Below are 23,273 nucleotides of genomic sequence, written 5' to 3' on the forward strand. Positions count from 1 at the left end.
GGCTGACAGACACTTAAGAAAGTGCTCAACATCCTTAGCCATTAGGGAAATGCAAATCAAAACAACTCTGAGATACCATCTCACTCCAGTCAGAATGGCTAAAATCAAAAACACCAGTGACAGTTTATGCTGGAGAGTATGTGGAGAAAGGGGAACACTCCTCCACCGCTGGTGGGAGTGCCAACTTGTACAGGTACTCTGGAAATCAGTATGGAGGTTGCTAAGGAAAATGGGAATCAGTCTGCCACACAATCCAGCAATTACACTCTTAGACATATACCCAAAAGATGCAAATTCATACAATAAGGACATCTGTTCAACTATATTCAAAGCAGCATTATTTGTAATAGCCAGAACCTGGAAGCAACCTAGATTCCCCTCAACTGAAGAGTGGATAGAGAAAAATGTGGTACATTTACACAATGGAGTACTACTCAGCGGAAAAAAATAATGGAATCTTGAAATTTGCAGGCAAATGGATGGCACTAGAAGAAACATGGCATGTACTCATATATGGATTTTAGACATGGAGCAAGGGAGTGTCAGCCTACAATTCCACCACCAGAGAGTCTGTGAAACAGGGAGGACCCTAAGAGAGATAGATATGCATGGTACCCTGGAGAAGGGGAATGGGACAGGATCTCCTGAGCAGATTGGGAGCATGGGGAGGGGTGGATAATGAGGGGGGGGAAGGAGGGGAGAGGAGGACATGGGGGAGCAGGAAGGTTGAGTCAGGGGAAGAAAAGGGGAGAGCAGGATAAGAGATACCATAATAGTGGGAGCCATTATAGGTTTGAGGAGAGATCTGGCACTAGGGAGATTTCCAGATATCTACAAGGATCACACCAACTACCTTAAATGCCCTTCCCTGATAATGAGATTGATGACTACCTTATGTGCCATCCTAGAACCTTCATCCAGTGGCTGATGGAAGCAGAGGCAGACACCCACAGTTAAACACTGAGCCAAATTTGGAATCCAGTTGCAGAGAGGGAGGAGTGATAAGCAAAGGGGTCAAGACAAGGCTGGTTTAACCCAGAGAGAAAGCTGACCTGAACAAGAGGGAGCTCATGGACCCCAGACTGATGACTGAGAGGCCAGCATGGGATCTAGAGCCCCTGAACGTGGGTATCAGTGAGGAGGCCTTGGCATTCTATGGGGCCTCAGGTAGTAAATCAGTACTTATCCCTGACATACTGGGGAGTCCATTCCACATGGAGGGATGCTCTCTCAGCCTGGACACTGAGGGAGAGCCTAGGCCCTGCCCCGATGGTATGACAGACTTTGGTGATTCCCCCATGGAAGGTCTCACCCTTCCTGGGGAGGGGAGAGGGGACAGGGTGAGGACTGGGGGTTTGGTGGGGGGAGGGGAGGGAGAGAGAGCTGGGATTGACATGTAAAGCAAGCTGTTTCTAATTTAAATTAAAAAAGGAAAAAGTGAAAAAATAAAAGTTAAAAAAAAAAGACAATTCAGTGGTAGACACTTACTTGCCTAGCATGTATAAAGGCCTCCTGGTTCAATCCTCGAGGCCATGATGCACTTTCATTTATCTAAGTAGACTCTGCAAAGGTCTCAAGACATGAAAATCACTTAACTGTGTTTCTCAGAACTTATCCCCATCCTTAAGCAATGCATGATAACTGCTAAATTCCTATGCTTGCCTTGTCTTCCAAACAAAATCACATATGCCTTAAGAACAAGAACCATGTATACTTTCACCTCGCCTCCAGGCACCTAGCAGGGAACCCTGGCTGTACGTGGGCAGCATGTGTTGTATTAACACTGATCAACTTCCATTTACAAGTCAGGCCTGACAAACAATAAATCAGAGTAAAAAGACCAACAAAGATCACCCATGCATCTAACTAAGGCTTAGAAAAATACCTAGAAAGCTTTTAAATCATCCCTTTGAAGTGAAGACTTCAGGTAAATCATCCCTTTGAAGTAAAGACTTCAGGTAATCAAAAGAAAAAGACATTTAGAGTGTGTCTTCTCACTCTGAAAGGCAAACCGGTGACTGCACACTTACACATCCGAAGGCTACAGCCCTAGAGCAGAGAGCTCCTGCAGAGCTGCAGCTGCTTTGATTCTGGAGTATCGGCACCTAGCCTTAATCTGCCCTTTGTCTCTAGTACCTTCTGTGTCTGAGAGTTTCCCAAAAGTGCAAAGCCTGTGCAAAACTTGGTTGGGAAAAATCCGGCAAACCAAGAGATTCCTTGATGGAGATTTTGCATTTGGTATTGTCCCTTTGAGAAGCATTGTTGTGGGTTATGGAAATTAACTTGCTAAAGATATAAACTGGATAACAATACAGAAGCCCTGGGCAGCCTTGAGGTGGTGGCACAGCCTTTGATTCCAGAATGAGAGGCAGAGGCAGGCGGATCTCTGGTCTACAGAATGAGTTCCAGAACAGCCAGGGTTGTTACACAGAGAAACCCTGTCTCAGGAAGAAAAAAAAAAGCCCTTGGCTAAGGGAGAAGGACTCAGTCCTCGAGAGGCTGAGTCCCCTCCCTGCCCCTGCAGCTGGAAGAGGCTAAAGATCATCCTTAGAGTGAGCGCCTCTGTGCCTGCTTTCGCTGAACGCAATCTCCACACATCAGTCACATTTAATAACATGTCACCAGTCTTACACACCCAGTGTCTGAATTCCAGACTCCCTCTCTGTAGAGAGAGTTCTAATATCTGCTGGAAAAAATAGGTTTGGAAAGTTCTTTCCCAAACTGAAATACGGAAGACAGCCAAGGCAGCAAGTGAAGCCAGTCGGCATTCGGTATAGCTAATTATGAAGCTGGAGGTGGAACAGGAAAGAAAATGTCTTAGTTGTCTCAATAGCACAACTTTTCATTGGAGTCCTTATTCACTGAACTCCATTTGTGCTTCTAAGAAATGAGATAGAGGGGCTGGAGAGATGGCTTGGTGGTTAAGAGCTCTCATTGCTCCTCCAGAGGACCCAGGTTCAGTTCCCAGCACCCACATGGCAGCTCACAACTGTCTGTAACTCCAGTCAGGGGATCTGATGCCTTCACACCAATGCACATAAAATAAATGTAAATAAATAAAAAAAACCATAAACTTAGTAGGCCCACTCTTATGAGTGCATTCAAAACCAGGTTCAGTGGCACACACCTTTAACTCCTGCTCAAGGACGGGGACTACATGGTAAGACCTTGATATAAAAAACAAAAAAAGAGCCGGGCGTTGGTGGCACACGCCTTTAATCCCAGCACTTGGGAGGCAGAGGCAGGTGGATCTCTGTGAGTTCAAGGCCAGCCTGGTCTACAAGAGCTAGTTCCAGGACAGCCTCCAAAGCCACAGAGAAACCCTGTCTCGAAATACCAAAAAAAAAAAAAAGAAGTGCATTCAATATACCATAAATATAAAATAATTATGATATAGCCATCCGTTTTAAGAAGGAACCTTGACACCCCCAAGAAAAAAGAACTATAATTGTACAAAGACAATTAGTTAAACGCATGATTAACATTCACCTTGTCATTCTCTCCACAGTAACTACAATCCAACCCAAAGGAGCTTCTGGTTTGGGGTGCTGGCATTGGCTAGCTTTCTGCAGAAGCGTTTTCTTCTCAAACCGTAGCCCTTCCTCTCTATTGGCTGACAGCCCGGCAGAAACGAGTAGGAACCAATTTTATAGCAGGGGAAAGCAGCCCCCAACATTGTGTCCTGTATTTTTTTTTCCCAGAACAGAAAGAATGAAGGGATGGGCTGAGAAAGTAGAGCTAAAGACGCTGGCAGCGTGACATCTGAAATAGACTAAGTCGAAACAGTGCGTCCGGGTTTCTTCCTAAAGCCATTTCCTTCAGTAGCAACAGGGAGCGCAGACTGGCTGCAAGTCATATTAGTACACTGCTATTTTCACTTTCACAAGAACCCAAGAATCCCTGAAGAACACAATCCCCGCTTCCCTGTTAACCTTCCAAACCTCCTCTTTCCACACAACCTCCCGGGGAGTCCTCAGCAACCCGCTATTTTGTCTCACTGGGGATGCGGAAGGGGGAGGATCTAGTTGAGAAGTGGTTGGGGGGGGAAAGAGAGGAAGGTGAGACGCAACCACGAAAAGAGTACAGGGGATAGGTCATCGCGGAAAGGAGACGAGGAAGGGAACTGCCAGCAAGCTGAACGGAGACTTCACCGAGGAAGAAAGACAAAAAGATGGGGGTGGTGTTCAAGAGCGGAAGCGAAATGAGGGGCAGGTTGGAGCGGCCGCGGAAACGAGGGCTGGGCAGGAGTGACCGACCCCGGCCCTGACGCCCGGCACTCGCTGCCAGTGCCAGGAGACAGCGGGCGGCAGGTACCGAGGACACCGGTGTCGGGGGAACCGCCGGTGTGCAGGCAGCTTAAGACCCAGGCTCCAGCCTTTGGGGCCGAGGACCTACGCGGCGCCCGAGGGCGGGACACACGGGGCTCTTACCGGTAGTTTGGGGCTGACCTCGCCCTTACAAAAGTGGCAGAAGAAACGGTGCGCGGTGACAGAGGAGCCCGCGTCCGCCCCCGCCGCCGATGCCTCCGCCATGTTTCGCCTCGGCCGCGGGTGTCCGAAAGGGCGGCCGGCGGTCCCTACCCAGGCCGCTACCTCCCGGGCTGCGGTCGCCGCCGCCGCCGTCGCCGCCTCCTCTGCGCGGCCGGCCGCTCCAGCAGGGCCCGCAGGGGTCACGTGAGTCCGCCCGGCCCCAAGAGGCCCGCCCGCCAGCGGCCGCGCGACCCGAGGCCCGCCTCCCGGCACCAGAGGCAGGGAAGAGACCGCCCGCCAGCACCTCAGACAGCCCCCGGCCGGTCCTCCAGCCGTCCACCGAGAGGAAAGAAAGAGCGTCCCCGGAAACCACCGACGCTGTCGGCTAGAGCGGCCCCTGCTCTGACCCCTTCCGCGTCCGCCTGCATGGCGCTCTGCTTTCCAGAAGGGGCAGTGAGTTTGGGCTCCTAGTCTCCGGAAGGTTTCATTTGGAGTTTCTACATAAGCACTGACCCTGAGGTTAGTGAGAAGCGCCGCCGGAATGTGGAGGCCCTGACTCAGGGCCAAGAAACGAAGTCGGAAACAGGAACGTGTATGAAGGGAAAGGAGCCAGGCGCCTTGGAAATGCTTTTCAAGGATGGCAACTGATCTAGGGATGTTTCTCCGAAGACGGGCGGATAAGTGAAATAGTCTCCCCTGCGACAGCGTGGCAAGAAGGACAAAGACTTAGGTACTAAAGCGTTGGAAAATTAGATGAATAATGGCAGGCACCCCTTGTGATAGGGAGGTAATTCATAAGTCAACTACATCCATTTCTGCTTGTGTCCCATTTGTCAAGATGTAGAAATTTAATATGGTTCTCAAGGGAGCATAATTTATCCTGATTGAAACACCCCGCTGAGAAGCTCTTCTTCACTTCGCTTCTAACTTGTGGTTTATAGCTTGGGGAATGATACTTTGTATTCCCACAGAGCCGTGAACCTTGGTTATTTGTGACTATTACAGATTTTACAAATCATGTGCACCGCCCCCTTCCAGAGGTCTCACTCTGGACTGTTTGCTTGGTTTTTATTATGGCAGTCCTCCTGCTTTAGTGCTGGGATTACAGATGGGAGTCACCACACCCAGATTAATCCAGTCTTTAAAGATAAGGAGACCACATATAATCCATAAAAAGAAATAGGATAATGGGGAAAATGCCCCGCCCCCCAAACAGGGTCTCATGTAGCCAGGCTGGCCTTGAACTCAGTATGTAACTTTGAACCCCAGGCCCTCCTCCTACCTCCTCATCCCAATTGCTAAACCACAGGCATGAACCGCCATACCTGGCTTTAGAAAATATATTTGATGTCTAGTTTTCCAGTCTTGTTTTGATGAGCGGATAAATCACTCACCAGGGTCTCCATGTCTAACACAGGCTGGCTTTGAACTCACAGGGATCTGCCTGCCTCTGCCTCCCAAGTGCTGGGATTAAAGGCATGTGCCACCAACACCGGGCTCAAACAACAAATAAGTTTGTGCTAGTTGAATTGTGGGGTAATTTAAAATATTGGTGTAGTGTATACTCATTTAAGGTTATACTATAATTTATTGATAGGTGTTTGAACTCTTTTAGTATGTCAGTGCCAGTATTATTAAGAGAGCTAATGGCATTTTTTATTGTTATTTCCTTGGAACAAAGGATCCGAAATTAAAGTATTAAAGCAAATATATTTGAGAGTTTAAGGTTTTGATGTGTGTTGTCAAGTTGCCTTCCAGAAAAAGATACGTGAATTTATGTTGTTGTTCTTTCTTAGTTCTGAGACCCCGGGCACAATGACTCAAGCAGAAATTAAACTGTGCTCTTTATTGCTGCAAGAGCATTTTGGTGAGATTGTAGAAAAAATTGGAGTCCACCTAATCAGAACTGGCAGCCAGCCTCTTAGAGTAATTGCCCACGACACGGGAACATCACTGGACCAGGTATGTTTAGATAATATCAATCCGTTCTCTTTAACATCTTTAATTCATTTCCTTCAGCTACCTTTTGACAATGGTACTCCTTCCTCTAGAAAATAGAAATAAAGAAAGCCTGCCCTATGCTCAGAACCACTATGGGGTGGGGTAGGGGTGTGGTGTTGTACTTAGGCCCCGGAGTACTGCTTCTCAGAATGTTCCTAGCTCATCTTTGCTGTGTAAGTAATATTTGTTGTTCCCATGCCACACTCATTTATTCACGATAAGTCTACTAATCTAATACTGCCTTTAAGGGATAAAATGATAGAAAAGAACAGGTAATTGAGATATGAAAGATTTTCTATCGTGGTCCTGGCTAAGGATGTAACTCGGTTGGTTGAGTGACTACATAGCATATAGGATGTCCTAGTTTGGTCTCTAACATGACATAAAACTGGGTGTGATGATTTAGGTTTATGATCCCAGTACTTGAGAGGAGGAAGCTCAGAAGTTCAAGGTCATCCTCAGCTACATTAAAAAGTATAAGGCTCCCTTGGACTCCATGACACCCTGGTTCAAAACAGAAAATTAGCTGGGCAGTGGTGGCGCACGCCTTTAATCACAGCACTCCAGAGGCAGAGGCAGGTGGATCTCTGTGAGTTCCAGGACTGCTAGGACTACACAGAAACCCGATAGAGATCAGGATAATATGAACATCATAGCTAGGGGCTGTCTTGACTTCTTCCATTGACATTTGATTGTTACTAGCTACACTAACACACAGAGGAAGTAAGATTCTATGTGCAGTCAAGTCAAATTCAGTCCCTGTCCTGTCATGGCAGGAACTGGCCCAGATGGCTGCCACAACAAGTCCTGCTGCTCATGGGCCCTGGGTCCCCTGTCCTGGGACCTGGGGATAAGTTTAGCTGCAGACATTATACTGTAAACACAGAAGTCCGTGGGTCAGACAAGGGACAGGTCCTGTTCAGATGGGCCTGTGTTGTTTCCACTCAGACCTGGTTGCTTTAAAAAACTTTTTCTTTAATTATAAAAAGATTCAGAAGTCTCTTGGCTAGTGATACACTAGACTGCCGGGGGATGGGGGGTGGCAATCCCAGCAGTAATGAGCTATACAGCTCCAGGTCTTTCTTCTCTTTCTTTTGGGTCCTGTCTAGGTGAAAAAAGCCCTTTGTGTCCTCATCCACCATAACCTGGTGCTGTATCGTGTGCATAAACGCAGTGTGGTGGAGTATGAAGCCCAGTGCAGCCGGGTATTGCGAATGCTTCGGTATCCCCGGTACATCTATACTACCAAAACGCTGTACAGTGACACTGGAGAGCTGATTGTTGAGGAGCTCCTGCTGAATGGCAAAATGACAATGTCAGCTGTTGTGAAGAAAGTCGCAGACCGACTCACAGAGACCATGGAGGGTCAGTCTGGATCCACAGCTCTTAGCAAAAGGCATAGGTTGGCTGACTGCTCTGACTTCTTAGGCCGTCTCACCTGCCTCTTCCCTCCTGTTGTGCAGATGGCAAGACCATGGACTACGCTGAGGTATCGAATGCATTTGTGCGACTGGCAGATACTCACTTCCTACAGCGCTGCCCCCTGGCTCCTGCCACTGGCAGTTCTGACCCTGGGCCACCACCACCTGCCCCAACCCTTGTCATTAATGAGAAGGACATGTACCTGGTTCCTAAACTGAGCTTAATAGGTAAGGAGTTTTCATCCTGCGACTGTGATTTGCCCTAATTGTGGGTTCTTATTCACTGATTGGTAGGTGAATGAGCATCTGATTGTTTACCAGTTACTTGCTGTGTGTCAGTTATTATAGTATGTAATAATGGGAAACCATGATCCCTTCCCAGAAGATGTCAGTCATACAGATATGTTACACACTGTGTTAAGGACTATGGAGAAAGTCGTTGTAGTATGTAATCATGGAAAACCCCATGATCCCTTCCCAAGACATCAGTCACATAGATGTGTCACATACTGTGATAAGGACTATAGAGAAGCCAGGTATGGGGGAATAGATTTATGCAGTGGGTAAAGTAGATTGATTTTATTTATTTATTTATTTGTTTGTTTGTTTGTTTATTTGAGACAAGGTTTCTCTGTGTAACTCTGTAGACCATGCTGGCCTCAAACTCACAGAGATCTGCCTACCTCTGCCTCCCAAGTGCTGGGATTAAAAAAGATGGGTATTTTTTTTTTTTTTTTTTTTTTTTTTGGTTTTTCGAGACAGGGTTTCTCTGTGGCTTTGGAGGCTGTCCTGGAACTCGCTCTGTAGACCAGGCTGGCCTCGAACTCACAGAGATCCGCCTGCCTCTGCCTCCCGAGTGCTGGGATTAAAGGCGTGCGCCACCAACGCCCGGCGAAGATGGGTATTTTTAAAACTAGTGTGTAATAAGAAAAAGAAATGAGAGCATCAGAGAAAGTGAAAGGTCGGTGTGGAGGCAAGGTGGTCAGAGTTCACAGAGGCTGGAGAGCGAGGGGTGAGGTAAACAAGGCCGAGTACAGTGTCTGTTCCTTAACCTCGGAGCGAAGGGAGACTGCTCTGGCTTTAAGTAGGAGCTTGACATGATCTGACTTACATTGTAAATTATCTACTAAAGGCTGAAGGGACAGGGCAAAGGGAACTAGAGACAGACTAGGGAAAAGTAGATATAGAAGCAGTAAGAAGATAAGTATCAAGAGTGACATTTGCACCCATGGGAGCATGGTGGTGCCATTCACTGAGAGGAAGCCTAGGAAGAAAAGCAGTTTGAGGGCAAAGACTATAGATTTTCTTTTTATTTTTTTTATAATTTATTTTTATTTTATGTGCATTGGTATTTTACTTGCATGTATGTCTGTGTGAGCGTGTCCAATCCCCTGAAACAGAAGTTACAGACAGCTGTGAGCCTCCAGGTGGGTGCTGGGAATTGAACCTGGGTCCTCTGGAAGAGCAGTCAATGCTCTTAACCACTGAGCCATCTCTCCAGCCCTAGAATTTTCTTTTGGTTTGCTTTTTTGTTTTTGTGGCAGTTTTTTTGCTTGTTTGTTTGTTTGCTTTGTTTTTGTTCTTCCAAGTGAGGTTCTTACTATGTAGTTCCAGCTGTCCTGGAACTCACTCTGTAGACCAGACTGACCTGGAACTCAGCTTCATGACTGGATTTTTTTAAACATACTGAATTTTAGATGATACCCTCATTGACTTTAGTTTCTTAGAGCTCCTCAGCCTTCTAACCAACTCTTAACTTGAGGCAGCTACAAATGTATTTGGGCTTTATTTCCTGTCATTATATGATATCTAGTCTAATTGCTCAATATTTTATTTGTCAGGAAAAGGTAAGAGGAGAAGATCATCTGATGAAGATGCTTCTGGGGAGCCCAAGGCCAAGAAAACAAAATACACAGATAACAAAGAGGTAATGGGGCTTCCTGATTAGCAGTCCTCACTCTAGAGCAGTCCAGAAATAGCCCTCAGGTAGCAAGCTCCAACAGAACCTAAATGCTCCTGGATAAGAAGAAGTAGGATTATGAACTTGAGTAAATGTTGGTCAGGAATAGACCAATAGAAACAATGCTACTACCGTCTCTGCCCACTTCTTCCCTGCCCTCTTTTTACTAAGGAACAGTGAGAACTCCTGAGAGTGGGAGGGACTTTGTGGAAGGAATGTTCCATTCCCTTCTGAGGCTTACCTTATGTCACTGAATAATGGTACTAATTTATACAAAGGAGGAAGTAGAGCTGGGTGTGTTGTTGCATCCCTTTATCCTCAGCACTGGGTACACAGAGGCAGGCAGATCTCTATGAGTTCAAGGCCAGCCTGGTGTACATAGTGAGTTCCAGGACCGCCAAGGCTACACAGAGAAACTCTTGAAAAGAGAGAGAGAGAAAGAGAGACTTTGGCCAGGGGTGTAGCCCAGTTGGTAGATAACTTGTCTGGCATGCATGAGGCCCTGGGTTTGGTTCCCCAGTACCAAATAAAACCAGAAGTGGTACCCAGTGTGATAACTCATACGTTTAATCAAAGCACTTGGAAGGTGTGTGAGTTGGAGGTCAACCTGGTCTACATAGTGAGTTCCAGGACAGCCAGAGCTACATAGTGAGACCCTGTCTCAAACAAACCATAAGTGGTGATGCACAACTATAATTCCAGCACTCAGAAGGTAGAGCAAGAGAATCAAAGATATCCTGTCTCAAACCAAGATAGAATTCGAGGACTGACCCCTTTATCTGTCCTCTGACCTCCACAACATGCTATGGCACACATACTCCCACACATGCATACACACATCATACACTCATACATAGACACAGAATTAAGCACACACACTCCAGAAAAAGAAATTAACATGACCAACACAGAATAATTGATTTCCCATTCCTATATATCTACCACCTCCTAAGCTGCCTTTTCTTAGTAACAGATGCCCACTACCATGAGTTTAGGCAAAATTCCTTGAAATTCTTCTATCTCACTATTCCCTATCAGCCCAATTTCTAAAATTATCTCCTATTCAGTTATTTCTTACCTTTCCTGTTCTCTCCCTAGTTTAAGAGACCATATTATCTCTTTGTGTGTGTATAGAGGGGGATTATATGTACATGTGTTGGTACACGTGCCTGTGCACACATGCACTGACATTTCGTACAGAGATGGAGGCGGGTTGAGTAAAGTCAGAGAGTATAGCTAGGAAGAAAAGGGAGGGAGGGAGAGAAGAAAGGGGCTGGAGGGGAGTCCTTCTAGAAAGAGACGTAAGCAGGGAAAGGAAGGAAGGGGAATTCTAGAAGAGACGAGCAGGGTAAAAGCTGATGGGAAGAAAGCAGAAACAGAAAGGCTGCAAGCTTAAAGGACAGAGAGCAAATGTGGTCTGGGTCCCAAGAGCCATGAGAGAACACAATCTGAAGTCACACTGTGGCCAGTGCCCTTAGGGAAAGACAGAAACATTTTCCCGAGGGAGGGAAAAGGAAAGGAGGTGGTTTCACAATGTTGGATGAGTTCTGGCTTCTATTATCTCCATGGCATCAAGGAGAAAGTCATCTGCAGAGAGTCAGGGAGGTGTCAGGTGAGAGATTTGAGGATAATGGAGAAGAATTACCAGGGAGGAGGAGGAAGTTGAATTCAAGGAACTTGAAGTGACTGTGTCAGGACACACTAGTTCACATATTTCCTTTTCTCTTCACCCATTTGATTGCTACAGTATCTCGAAACAAATGGAACTTTAAAATCTAAACTTACTAGGAAACTGCACTGTATTTCAATGTTTCTCTCTAATCCTTTTCTCACCTCAGCCCATTCCAGACGATGGGATTTATTGGCAAGTCAATCTTGACAGATTCCACCAGCACTTCCGTGACCAAGCAATTGTGAGCGCAGTTGCAAACCGAATGGATCAGGTAATATCTAAGTGGGTCAGCCAGTGTTCAGGGAGAAATAAGGTCAATCATTCAGGTGGTTGTCAGCTGTGGCTACTAGCTCAGAGGCAGCAACAGTGAATTCTGAATTCTTGCTTATTTTTCAGACAAGCAGCGAGATTGTGCGGACAATGCTCCGCATGAGTGAGATAACCACTCCCTCGAGTGCCCCGTTTACCCAGCCACTGTCCTCCAATGAGGTACACTTCAATTTCCTTTTTGGGGGGGGGATTTTTTTGTTCTGTTTGGGATTTTTGTTTTGTTTTGGTCTTTTTATGTAGCCCTGACTGTCCTTGAACTCACAGAGAGCCTCCTGCCTCCGCTCCCCAGTGCTGCACTTAGAGGTCTGTACCACCACCCCTGGTTTAGCTTTCTATTTTGTGCTAGCTCTCTAATAGGTATTATAACAGTTATTAGACATAGCTCGTAGGGTTATGTTGATGCCTGCACCTTCGGGGCAAAAAGGGGTTTTGTTGTTGGAATGGGGCAAAGATTTCTTGGAAGTGGTAAGCACGAAAATGTTTGGCCACTTAGGATCTGGCTTTTTAAAATGATAAGCAATGGGGGCTAGAGGGATGGCTCAGTGGTTGAGAGCACTTGACTGCTCTTCCAGAGGACCCAGGCTCAATTCTCAGCACACACAAGATAGCACATAACAGTCTGTAACTCCAGTTCAAAGGGATCTTACTCCCTCTTCTGGCTTCAGTGGACGCTGCTCACACACTGTACACACATTCATGCAGGCAAAACATACAGACACATAAGGAAATTTTTAAAAAAAGCATGGTAGCACACGCCTTTAATCCCAACACTCAGGAGGCGAAGGCAGGTGAATCTCTGAGTTCAAGGCCAACCTGGTCTACAAAGCATGTCCTAGAACAGTCAGGGCTACACAGAGAAACCCTGTCTCAAAAAAAGTGTTAAGTCATTATTATAGTTAAATATCTGTCAAATACAATTTATTCTAATTGTTTTAAGAATCTAAGAACCAGGTGTGCTGGCACATGCATGGGATTTTACCTGTTTAAACAGCTGCTGAGGATTGCTTGAGCTCAGGAGTTCAAAACTAGGCTGGGCTTTCTCATAAAAGCCTTAGCATTTGAAACATTACATGTCTACTACTTTTATAATTATACTTACTTAAATGTTGTTGTTATGCTTTTATATTATTTCTAAGTTTTTTTAGTTGGTTGATTTATTTGGACAGGGTTTCTGCTGGCTTGGAACTTGCTCTGTAGACCAGGCTGGCCTCTGTCTCCCTAGTGCTATGGTTAAAGGCCCTGCTTTCTGAGTTCTTAACCCTTGTAAATGTTATGAGTTTCTTGAGCCTTTTAAGTTTTAGCTCCCAGAGTCTTAAGAGCCTCCCTCCAGAATGGAAGGTTTAACTTTGGAGGCTGTGGCTATACAACAACCCACAATCTTCCTGACCCAGCCTCTGAGATAGCTGGTTTAATTACAGGCATGTACCACTGTACTTGGTTGTACTTTCCTTTAATTAATTACTTATCATTGGACATTTGGGTTCTTTCTTATTTTACTCTGTTTCTGTCAGGGTCTGACTATGTAGCACTGACTTTTTATAACACACTCTGTAGACCAGGCTGGCCCCAAACTCAGAGATCCACCTGCCTCTGCCTCTTGAGTTCTGGAATTAAAGACGTGCACCCCTCTTGGCCTTTGTCTTACTCTTATAAACAATGATATATGAATATTTTAAAGGCATTTTTATGTTTTGAAATCTAAAATTAGGACATCTGTTTTCAGTCGTGTTAGTAGTTCTGCATTCCCAGGCCCCACTCCCAGCATGCCCTCTGTTCACAGATCTTCAGGTCCCTGCCTGTTGGCTACAACATCTCTAAGCAAGTCCTCGATCAGTACCTCACACTGCTGGCTGATGATCCAGTAAGTCTCCTCACCCCCTTGGTCTGGTTATAATTTGTCTCTACCACTAAATCCTAATATTTTCCTATAGCCTTCTTGTCTACTTAGCCATCCCAGACAAAGTCCCCATCATCCAGCAGGAGCTACCTGCTTCAGATGCTTGGCCAGATTTGCTCCATGGCAAGCAGAATGACTGGACTTTACATTCAGTTAACACCATTTACTCTTTCTTTTTTACAGCTAGAGTTTATTGGAAAGTCTGGTGACAGCGGAGGAGGAATGTATGTCATCAGTATCCTTGCCAATTGCCTGTGTGTCAGGACCCCTGAGTCTGGAAGCAGAAGGGTGACCTAGAAAAGATTGTTTTGTTTTTTCATTGAGAGGGTCTCGTGTAGCCCAGGCTAGCCTTGAACTCACTGTGTAGCTTAGATGTTAGCACTGAACCCCTGATCCTCCTGCCTCTACCTCCCAAGTGCTGGGATTAGAGGCATGTGCCACCCCAGGAAAGGAGTTTATCAATGCCTAATACACTAAACAACTTCAAAAACTGAAATAACTTTCTATTAATTTTCTGTGAACTTTCAATGAGTTACATTAATGAAAATTTTTGTAAAGCCTGGGACTGCCATCGTTCGGTAGCACCTCCCTCACATTGCACAAGGCTCTGGGCCAGATCACCAGCACTGCAGCAGAGAAGGAGGGAGGAGGGAGAGGCAGGGCAGAGAGCTAGGGAAGGAAAGGCGAGTGTGGTGGTCAGCGCTTACAGAGACCCAGACAGAACAGTCAGTCTGGGACACACAGTAAGACCCTGTCTCATAAAAGGGGGAAAAAAGAAAAGAAAAAAAAGAGGGGCTGGAGAGATGGCTCAGTGCTTAAAAGCACTGACCATTCTTCCAGGGGGCCCAGGTTCAATTCCCAGCACCCACAGCACAGCTCACAACTGTAACTCCAAGATCTGACACCCTCACACATACAGGCAAAACACCAATGCACATAAAGTAAAACTAAGAAATAAGTTTACTTAAGTAAAACCCTTATAAATGTTAATATACTTATACATGAAATGTGAAGAGCAAAAAATTATTTAATTTTTAGTTATAAGTTAGGAATTTAGTCACAAAACTAAGGTCACAATGACCAGGCCAAACATTTCTGAATGCCTTTAACCTCTACAATAAAGACCTCCATAAGGCATTGGCATCCCTAGCCACTGCGACTCTGGAGTCTGTCATCCAGGAGAGGTAAGAGGCTCTCTGATTGGGGTTGGGCGCAGACACTTTATAGCCACACCCCATTGAACAGGTAATTTGGTTTTTATGGTATACCCTGCCATGCACACTTGGTCTCATCTTCCAGTGGAACTATTCTTCCCTGAAAAACTTATTCCTAGTTAGTAAATTAACCAGCCATCCTAAAGCTCTGTAATACAATAGCCATGGCACTTAAAGGATTCGGCATTTGGTGACAAATTATGATTAAGAATGCCATCACCGGCCGGGCGTTGGTGGCGCACGCCCTTAATCCCAGCACTCGGGAGGCAGAGGCAGGCGGATCTCTGTGAGTTCGAGGCCAGCCTGGTCTACCAAGAGAGTTCCAGGACAGCCTCCAAAACAATACAGAGAAAACCCTGTCTCAAAAAACCAAAAAAAAAAAAAAAAAAAAAAAAAAAGAATGCCATCACCAATTTCTGGAGCTGTGAAAGGACTCTGATCACTGTCCCTCTCTCTGTTCTGACCCCACATATGGAATAGTAAGTACATCCATACTCTGAGATAAATATACCATGTGCTTCTTTATTCCTTCCCAGATTCGGGTCTCGATGTGCCAGAATATTCCGTCTGGTATTGCAGAAGAAACACCTGGAGCAGAAGCAGGTGGAGGACTTTGCCATGATTCCTGCAAAGGAGGCTAAGGATATGCTGTATAAGATGCTCTCAGAGAACTTCATATCACTCCAGGTAGCCACAACTTTATTGCCTGGCCAAGGCAGGGAAAACTCCTGAGGAAGTTACTCTGGATCTCCAAGACAGACACTACAGCCACCTCTGAAACAGAAAAAAAAGATTAGCACAGACATAGCAAACCCATGAAGGATCATGTATAGTAGGAACTGTTTCAAAGGGTTGTAGCATAAGGAAGGTTGAGAATCACTGCTTTACAACCTCAATTTCATAGGTGCAGGGAAGAAAACAATCTTACCCTCATCATGAGAAGTGAAATAGTACTCGATGTGTCATGAGGATTTAAAACTGACCTAGTAAGAGAAACAGGCAGAACACACTGAGAAGTCAGCTCACAACTGTAACTTTCCAACCCCCCAGCCCATCTGACCTTCTGAGAGCCTTAAATCTTTAATAACTCATTCAACATATCTTGAACTCTTGTAGAGCTATGTTGGGGACTCTTTGAGGAAGCAGGTTGAATGGATTTTGGGGTCAGTTCACCAAGCAAGTCAACTACCATCATTTTCATGTCTGTAAAATGGTGGTGGATGATGAGATCAGGACAGTGTGGGGAGCCGGGCGTTGGAGGCACACACCTTTAATCCCTGCACTCGGGTTCGAGGCCAGCCTGGTCTACAGTGCAAGTGCCAGCATAGGCTCCAAAGCTACACAGAGAAACCCTGTTTCGAAAAACAAACAAAAACAAAAATAATAATAAAGGAACAGTGTGGGGCCAGGCAGTGGTGGCACATGCCTTTAATCCCAGCACTCGGGAGGCAGAGGCATGAGGATCTCTGAGTTTGAGGCCAGTCTGGTCTACAGAGCGAGTTCCAGGACAGTCTCCAAAGCTACAGAAAAACCCTATCTGGAAACACCAAAAAACAAAACAAAACAGTGTTGTTTGGACCAGCTGTGGTAATGTGTACCCAGTACTTAAGAAACTAGGGCTGGGGCTGGAGAGATGGCTCAGTGGTTAAGAACACTGCCTGCATTTCCAAAGGACCCAGCACCCACATGGCAGCTCACAACTGTCTGTAACTCCAGGCCCAGGGGACCTGACACCCATGGCAAAACACCAATGTATACAAAATTAATTAATTAATTAAAAAAAGAACGCCTTAAAAAAAAAAAGAAACTAGGGCTGAAGGATTGAAAATTTGAGGCCAACATAGGCTTCACAGTGTCACACTGTCTCAATTAATAATAATAAGGCCTTATGAAAATCAAACACAGTCCTGGCACGTGTAGAGTTGACTCAGTAAATACTAGAAGCCTTCCTTTTTTTTCAGGACGCTGATAGAAAAATGGGAAGCCAGGCAGCTTGCTTCATGTGTGATTATGTCATAAACATCACTACTGATTGCCTAGGAAAGAAAGAAGTATCAGTAAACATGAGGGCTGACAGTGCCAGTGGATGGGTGTTTACTTTGCCAGTTCCAAAGAACAATTTCTCTTTATTTCTGTGGACAAACAGGAAATCCCTAAAACCCCAGACCATGCCCCATCCAGGACCTTCTATCTGTACACTGTGAATGTGCTGTCGGCTGCCAGAATGCTGTTGCACAGGTGCTATAAGGTAACACCACGAGGCCTTTCTCCTGATCCTGCCCAGACACACAGCCCCGCCCTTCCACCGCCCTTGTTCACATTCTAGTCTGTCTTCTCTCTCCTCAGAGCATAGCCAACTTGATAGAAAGGCGGCAGTTTGAAACGAAAGAGAACAAGTGAGTGCACTCTTCCCCCACCCCTCGCTCCTCAGACATCTCGTGTTTTCTGTACTATTTTTTCCACTGAACCAATAACTAAAACACTTTGAGAATATATGGTGGCCCTTCTGCTTTTCTGGTACCTGTGGGCCCCAACACTTTCGTTTACAGTTTTCAAGGTCCAAAGCCTGAGGGAAAACTTGCTATAGAAATGGCAACAGTAGCCCAATACAGAGTATAGTTGCATTGAGTCATAGGTTTGGATTGGCATAACCATGCCTTAGCTAACACTTGTTGGCTATACCCCCAATTAAATAATTATTGCAAATTTATGAGGCATGTGCTTGACCCCAGAGGTCAGGTTTCAGGGACACGGTGATATTTGTGATTAATTTATGGACATTGTCTTTAGATGAAACATGGAAAGGGGGGAGCTGGGTCTCTGGAATGGAGTGCAAAAGAATCTCAAAGTTGAGGAACACACTCAAAGTTGTGTCTGTCTGATAGGCGGCTACTAGAAAAGTCTCAGAGGGTGGAAGCCATCATTGCATCAATGCAGGCCACAGGTGCAGAGGAGGTGCAGCTTCAGGAGATAGAGGAGATGATCACAGCCCCTGAGCGCCAGCAGCTGGAGACTCTGAAACGCAACGTTAACAAGTAAGTAGTGGGAATTCAGACTGCACTTGACGATGCCTTTCAAGCAAGTGTGCTTCACAGCCTACACTCCTCCCATTCAGTGAGCAAACCTAAGCGCAGCATGGTCTTCCTAGCCTAATTAAAAGAATTGAACCTACCAAGCTTGGCGGCACAAGCCTTTAATAGATCTCAATGAGTTTGAGGCCAGCCTGGTCTACATAATGAGTTCCAGGTCAGCCAGAGCTATATAGAGAGACCCTGTCTACAAAAAACGAAAGTATTGAACTTGTCTGTTTTTCTACGTAGCCATTCTGAGGCCCTCATGCTTTCTTTCTGTACTGTCATTCACCAGTTACTAAGGACTTTACTTCAGTCTCAAGTCTGGCGGTTCATCTTGGTCCTTTGTTGCCTCTTGCCTAGAGCTTTGCAGTAACCTTATCCAAAAACCACGTGTCACTGTGCTCTTAACGTGTGTGTGTGTGTGTGTGTGTGCTCACACTCATCCTTTGATTTGGAAGGAAAGTTATGCTTTTTGACTAAAGGTCTCATAGAGTCATACTGTCCTTGAACTGAATCTACTGACTCCAGCACCTCCAAAGTGATGGAATTACAAATGTATACCACCACACCTGGCTGAGATGATTTACTGATTTATTTTTTACAGTATAAAATCCAGTTCATTGCTGTGCCATGAGGCCTTTCATAGTTTCATAGCAGTGTACTTCCTGTTGTAGACAGGTATGTGTTCACAGAAGTCTGTGGAAGAAGACGCAGGACCCTTTTGGGATGATTTTATTTAGCCTTTCCAGCTGCAGGGGGACCCTGCCTGTAGGGGACTGAGACACCTTCCCTTAGGAAAGGGCCTTTTTTTATTGTTCCCCAACTTACACCTTTAGCTAGTTGATTTCCTTATCTCCAGATATCCTAAGCTTCCAAAGGGACAATGCCAAATGCAAATTCTTCATTAAGGAATATCACAGTGTGCTGGGTTTTTCCCAACCAAGTTTTGCTTAGGCTGTGTACCCTTGGGAAACTCTTAGACACAATTCATATATGTTAATGCTGAGACAAAAGGGCAGATTGAGGCTGTGTTCAGAAATTCCAGAGCCAGCTGCAGCTTCGTAGGTGTTCTCCCTACAACGTCCATCTTTGTTTCCTTTTACTCATTAGCAGGGACTGTTAATTGTAAATTTTTTGTTGTTTTTGTTTTTTGAGACAGGGTTTCTCTGTGGCTTTGGAGCTTGTCCTGGAACTACCTCTTGTAGACCAGGCTGGTCTCGAACTCACAGAGATCCTCCTGCCTCTGCCTACCAAGTGCTAGGACTAAAGGTGTGCACCACCACTGTCGGGCAATTGTAAATTTACTAGTCCTAGTATTTCTTATAGGTTCCTAGGGATTTCCTGTGTCGTTTTGTGAATAGTCTTACTCCTTTCTTTTCAATCTGATTGCTTTTTTTTTTTTTTTAAACTTGCCTCATTGCCTTGACTAACACTTCCAGTAGAGGGTTGTGAGGACATCTGGGCTTTGTTCCTGATCTAAGGAGGGAAACTGAGTTTTTCACTATTAAGTGTGGGGTTAGCTGTGTTATCAGCTTGGGGAAGTTACTTACTCTTCCTGGTTAGCACTGACTCTTCACTTCTCATGGCTTTAAAACACACTATCCTTTACCTCTACTCTTACATATACATGCTGTTCTTTCTCAGGGTTCTAAGTAAAACTTTCAAGTGCAGGCTCTCCTGGTTCTCTCTCTTGCCACATGCTCAGGAATAAACAAGCAATTCTGCATGGCCACACCCAGCCCAGCCTCTAATCTTGAATATGCTAACGAGAAGTAACCCCAAGCAAATGCTTTCACTTTTCACTCAGGTTGGATGCCAGTGAGATCCAGGTAGATGAAACGGTCTTCTTGCTGGAGTCGTACATCGAGAGCACCATGAAGAGACAGTGACCCAGAAGAAGCAGTGCTGGGATCCAGCTTTCACACACTAGTCACCTGCTGTACCACTGAGCTATATCTCCAACCGGAAACCAGCATCCTCCCAAAAGATCCAGGAGATAGGGAAAAAAAGACAAAGGAGGTGCTTGGATGCATTCTTTGTAGTGGGATAAGTTGCAGATTTTTATTTTTATTTTATTTTTTGTTTGTTTGGTTTTTTAGGTTTTTCAACACTGGGTTTCTCTGTGTAACCTTAGCTGTCCATGATACACCAGAGTTTGACATATTTTGTAAACTTTGTTAATAGACTCATATCCATCACTATATTCTCTCATCAGATCTTCACAGTGGGAGGAACCTAAATAAATGAGATTAATCATAAATTATATGGATCAGTTGTTATCAGGAAGTCAGCAAGGGGCCAGCAAGATGACTTACCTCCTGGGCAAAATACTTGCTGCTCAAGCTTAAGAACCTAAGTTTAGCCAGGCAGTGGTGGTGCACGCCTTTAATCCCAGCACTCAGGAGGCAGAGGCAGGCGGATCTCTGTGAGTTCGAGGCCAGCCTGGTCTACAGAGTGAGTTCCAGGACAGCCTCCAAAACAATACAGAGAAACCCTGTCTCAAAAAACCAAAAAAATAAAAGAACCTAAGTTTAGTTTAGAAGCTCAGTGCCCAGATGAAACCCAGGAGGTGATGCCTGTAACCCTAACCCTGGAGATGGGCACGTATCAGAAGTGCCTTGGCTGGCCAGCCTAGACAAGTTGATGGGTTTTGGGTTCAGTGAGAGATCCTGTCTCAACAAATAAGGTGGAGGGCCAGCAAGATGACTCAGTGCATAAGGGTGCTTGCCACCGAGGCTGATGACCTCGCTCCCAGACGGTAGAAGAGAACAAACTCCACAAACTGTCCCATCCTCTACATGGGACCACGGCACACTGGAGGCATGCAAACGTAAAAGTGACAGGTAGGAAGCAATCCAGGAAGACACCCAACACTTGGCTTCCCCTCTGGACACACATGCACATACACGTACATCACGTCCACACACCACACATACAAAAAGAAGTCCAGCAAAGCTGGGCATGAAGGCACATACCTGTGATCCCACTAGTAAGGAAGCTAAGAGCGAGGGGACTGCATGAGTTCAAGGTCACCCAGGTCCTTTTGATAAGTTTCAACTAGTGTGGGCAATATAGAGTGAGAACCTATCTTAAGGAAACAAAAATTAACTCAGCCAAACTCATGTTGAAACATCCCTGAATTAGTTACTTTTCTATGGTGATAAAATGTCATGACCAAGGAACTTACAGAAGGCTCTTACCTGGGCTTATCGTTCCAGAGGATCAGAGTCGAAGACAGCAAAATGTAGGCATGGTGGCTGGAGCAGGAAGCCTGCCCCAGTGGGGTGGTTTGAAAGAAAGTGGCCCCCAAAGGGAGTGGCACTATTAGGAGGTGTGGCTTTGTTGGAGTGGATATGGTCTAGTTAGAGGAAGTGTGTCACTGTGGGGGTGGGCTTTGAGGTCTCATATGCTCAAGCCCTGCACAGTGTCTCAGACTACTTCCTGTTGTCTGCAGGATCAAGATGTAGCAGCTCCTTCTCCAGCACCATGTCCTCCTGCACACTGCCATGTTATCCACCATGATGATAATGGACTGAACCTCTGTAAGCTGCCACCTCAATTAAATGTTTTCTTTATAAGAGTTGCCATGGTCATGGTGTCTCCTCACAGCAATAGAAATCCTAACTAAGATACCCAGTGACATCCTCCAACAAGGCCACACCTCCTAAATTTCCCAAACTGTCATCATTCAGGGACCAAGCGTTCAAATGCCCAAGGGAAACTATGGAACACATTTAAACCACCACAGTCTCTCAAATTTCTTCCTAAGTAGTTAATTCATTTACAGAAGTCTACACGTGTTTCACTTAGCTACTGTTTAACATGTGTACTCAGCATACAGAATGCCAAAGACTGCTTGGGAGGAGGAAAAAGACTTTTTTATTTGTTTGGGGCTTTTTGTTGTTGGTTTTGGTTTGTTTTTGAGATAGGGTCTTACTTTATAGCCAGACTGGCCTAGAACCCGCTGTATAGACCAAGTGAGCCTGTAACTTCCAGCAATCTTGCAGCTTCTGCTTCACAAACACTGGGATTAAAAATGCACTGCACACCCAGCAAGAACTGACAGGCAACGTGGCCCAAGCAGTTATATTGACTATATAAACAAAAGACATTTGCCAGGTCAGGCTTCGACCACGTCTGAAATTATATATGTAGAGCATTTGAATATAATACCTAGGACGTGATAAACACAAAAATCCTCCTCCTTCTGGGTCCACTCTTGATGGTTTCGGTATCTTGGATACAGTTTGCTCTGGGAGCTTCACTTCTCTCTTTTTTTTTTTTAAAGATTTATTTATTACATATACACCAGATTGAATTGTAAATGGTTGTGAGCCACCATGTGGTTGCTGGGAATTGAACTCAAGAACTCTGGAAGAGCAGTCAGTGCTCTTAACCGCTGAGCCATCTCTCCAGCCCCAGAGCTTTACTTCTCTTAATGTGTTAATTGATGCTCACCAGGCCTTTAGTTTCTTCCTACCAATGTTGTAATTCTTTCAACATTTGAGTTTCAATATATTGCCAGTTTCTATGCTAAACACAAAGTACCAAAATAAGTGGGGCCCTCGCCTGGGACCTAGTGGGGCCAAAGTTCCTTGCTACCAACCTTGACAACTTGAATTTTTTTTTATGGAAAATGGATTGTTTTTAGCCAGGCAGTGATGGCATATGCCTTTTGTCACATCACTCAGGAGGGAGAAGCAGGTGGATCTCAGAGTTAAGGCCAGCCTGGTCTACAGAGTGAGTTCCAGGACAGCCAGACCTACACAGGAAGACCCTGTCTCAAAACATTCAAAAAAGAAAAAAAGCTCTTTGCAGATTCCCCCTACTTCCCCACCAACTGAAATCCATACTCTGTCTCTTTCATTAGAAAACAGGCATCTGCTGGGTGTTAGTGGCACACACCTTTAATCCCAGCACTCGGGAGGCAGAGGCAGGTGGATCTCTGAGTTCTAAGCCGCCCTGTTCCCCAGAGCAAGTTCCAGGACAGCCTCCAAAGCAATACAGAGAAACCATGTCTCCAAAAACAAACAAACAAAAAACCAAGCATCTGAAAATAATATAAATACGATAAAATAAAACCAGAATAGGACGCCGGGCGTTGGTGGCACACGCCTTTAATCCCAGCACTTGGGAGGCAGAGGCAGGTGGATCTCTGTGAGTTCAAGGCCACCCTGGTCTACAGAGCGAGTTTCAGGACAGTCTCCAAAACAATACAGAGAAACCCTGTCTCGA

The 23,273-nt window shown here is 45.4% G+C and overlaps 2 protein-coding genes and 1 non-coding gene across 4 annotated transcripts in view; 2 read left to right on the forward strand and 1 right to left on the reverse strand.

Moving 5' to 3' along the window:
* Positions 1 to 4,659, reverse strand: part of Rnf115 (ring finger protein 115) — a 53,077-nt gene extending 48,418 nt beyond the window's left edge. Inside the window, exon 1 of the mRNA XM_040752187.1 lies at positions 4,431 to 4,659. Within this exon, the coding sequence (XP_040608121.1) occupies positions 4,431 to 4,532 (102 nt within the window). The 5' untranslated portion in view covers positions 4,533 to 4,659. The remainder of the gene's footprint in view (positions 1 to 4,430) is intronic.
* A 235-nt stretch (positions 4,660 to 4,894) lies between these two features.
* Positions 4,895 to 21,553, forward strand: Polr3c (RNA polymerase III subunit C). 2 transcript variants are annotated; one of them, XR_005879408.1, is made up of 16 exons: positions 4,895 to 5,199; positions 6,266 to 6,431; positions 7,580 to 7,835; positions 7,934 to 8,119; positions 9,733 to 9,818; positions 11,690 to 11,794; positions 11,920 to 12,012; positions 13,634 to 13,714; positions 13,934 to 13,985; positions 14,874 to 14,934; positions 15,501 to 15,651; positions 17,111 to 17,212; positions 17,311 to 17,360; positions 17,850 to 17,999; positions 19,846 to 20,057; positions 21,493 to 21,553. XR_005879408.1 is itself a non-coding variant. In XM_013123815.3 (15 exons), exons 2-15 carry the CDS (start codon positions 6,285 to 6,287, stop codon positions 19,925 to 19,927), a joined length of 1,602 nt encoding a protein of 533 aa, XP_012979269.1. In that variant the 5' UTR covers positions 4,895 to 5,199; positions 6,266 to 6,284; the 3' UTR covers positions 19,928 to 20,298. The 2 variants fall into 2 exon arrangements, 1 of the variants encoding a protein (XP_012979269.1); XM_013123815.3 differs by lacking the exon at positions 21,493 to 21,553 and having other exon boundaries at positions 19,846 to 20,298.
* Positions 7,207 to 7,342, forward strand: LOC121142503. The gene has a single exon (XR_005879546.1). It is a non-coding gene; the product is annotated as a small nucleolar RNA SNORA5 (small nucleolar RNA).
* Positions 21,554 to 23,273: the final 1,720 nt, after the last annotated feature.

This window comes from Mesocricetus auratus, unplaced genomic scaffold (assembly GCF_017639785.1).
Source record: "Mesocricetus auratus isolate SY011 unplaced genomic scaffold, BCM_Maur_2.0 Super-Scaffold_100009, whole genome shotgun sequence".
Lineage (NCBI taxonomy): Eukaryota > Metazoa > Chordata > Mammalia > Rodentia > Cricetidae > Mesocricetus > Mesocricetus auratus.

Coding starts and splice junctions, on each gene's coding strand:
- Polr3c (XM_013123815.3), top strand. CDS start 6,285: ATGACTCAAGCAGAAATTAAACTGTGCTCTTTATTGCTGCAAGAGCAT. Junction 14,935..15,500: donor GAGTCTGTCATCCAGGAGAG/GTAAGAGGCTCT, acceptor ATTCCTTCCCAG/ATTCGGGTCTCGATGTGCCA. Junction 17,213..17,310: donor TGTTGCACAGGTGCTATAAG/GTAACACCACGA, acceptor CTCTCTCCTCAG/AGCATAGCCAACTTGATAGA.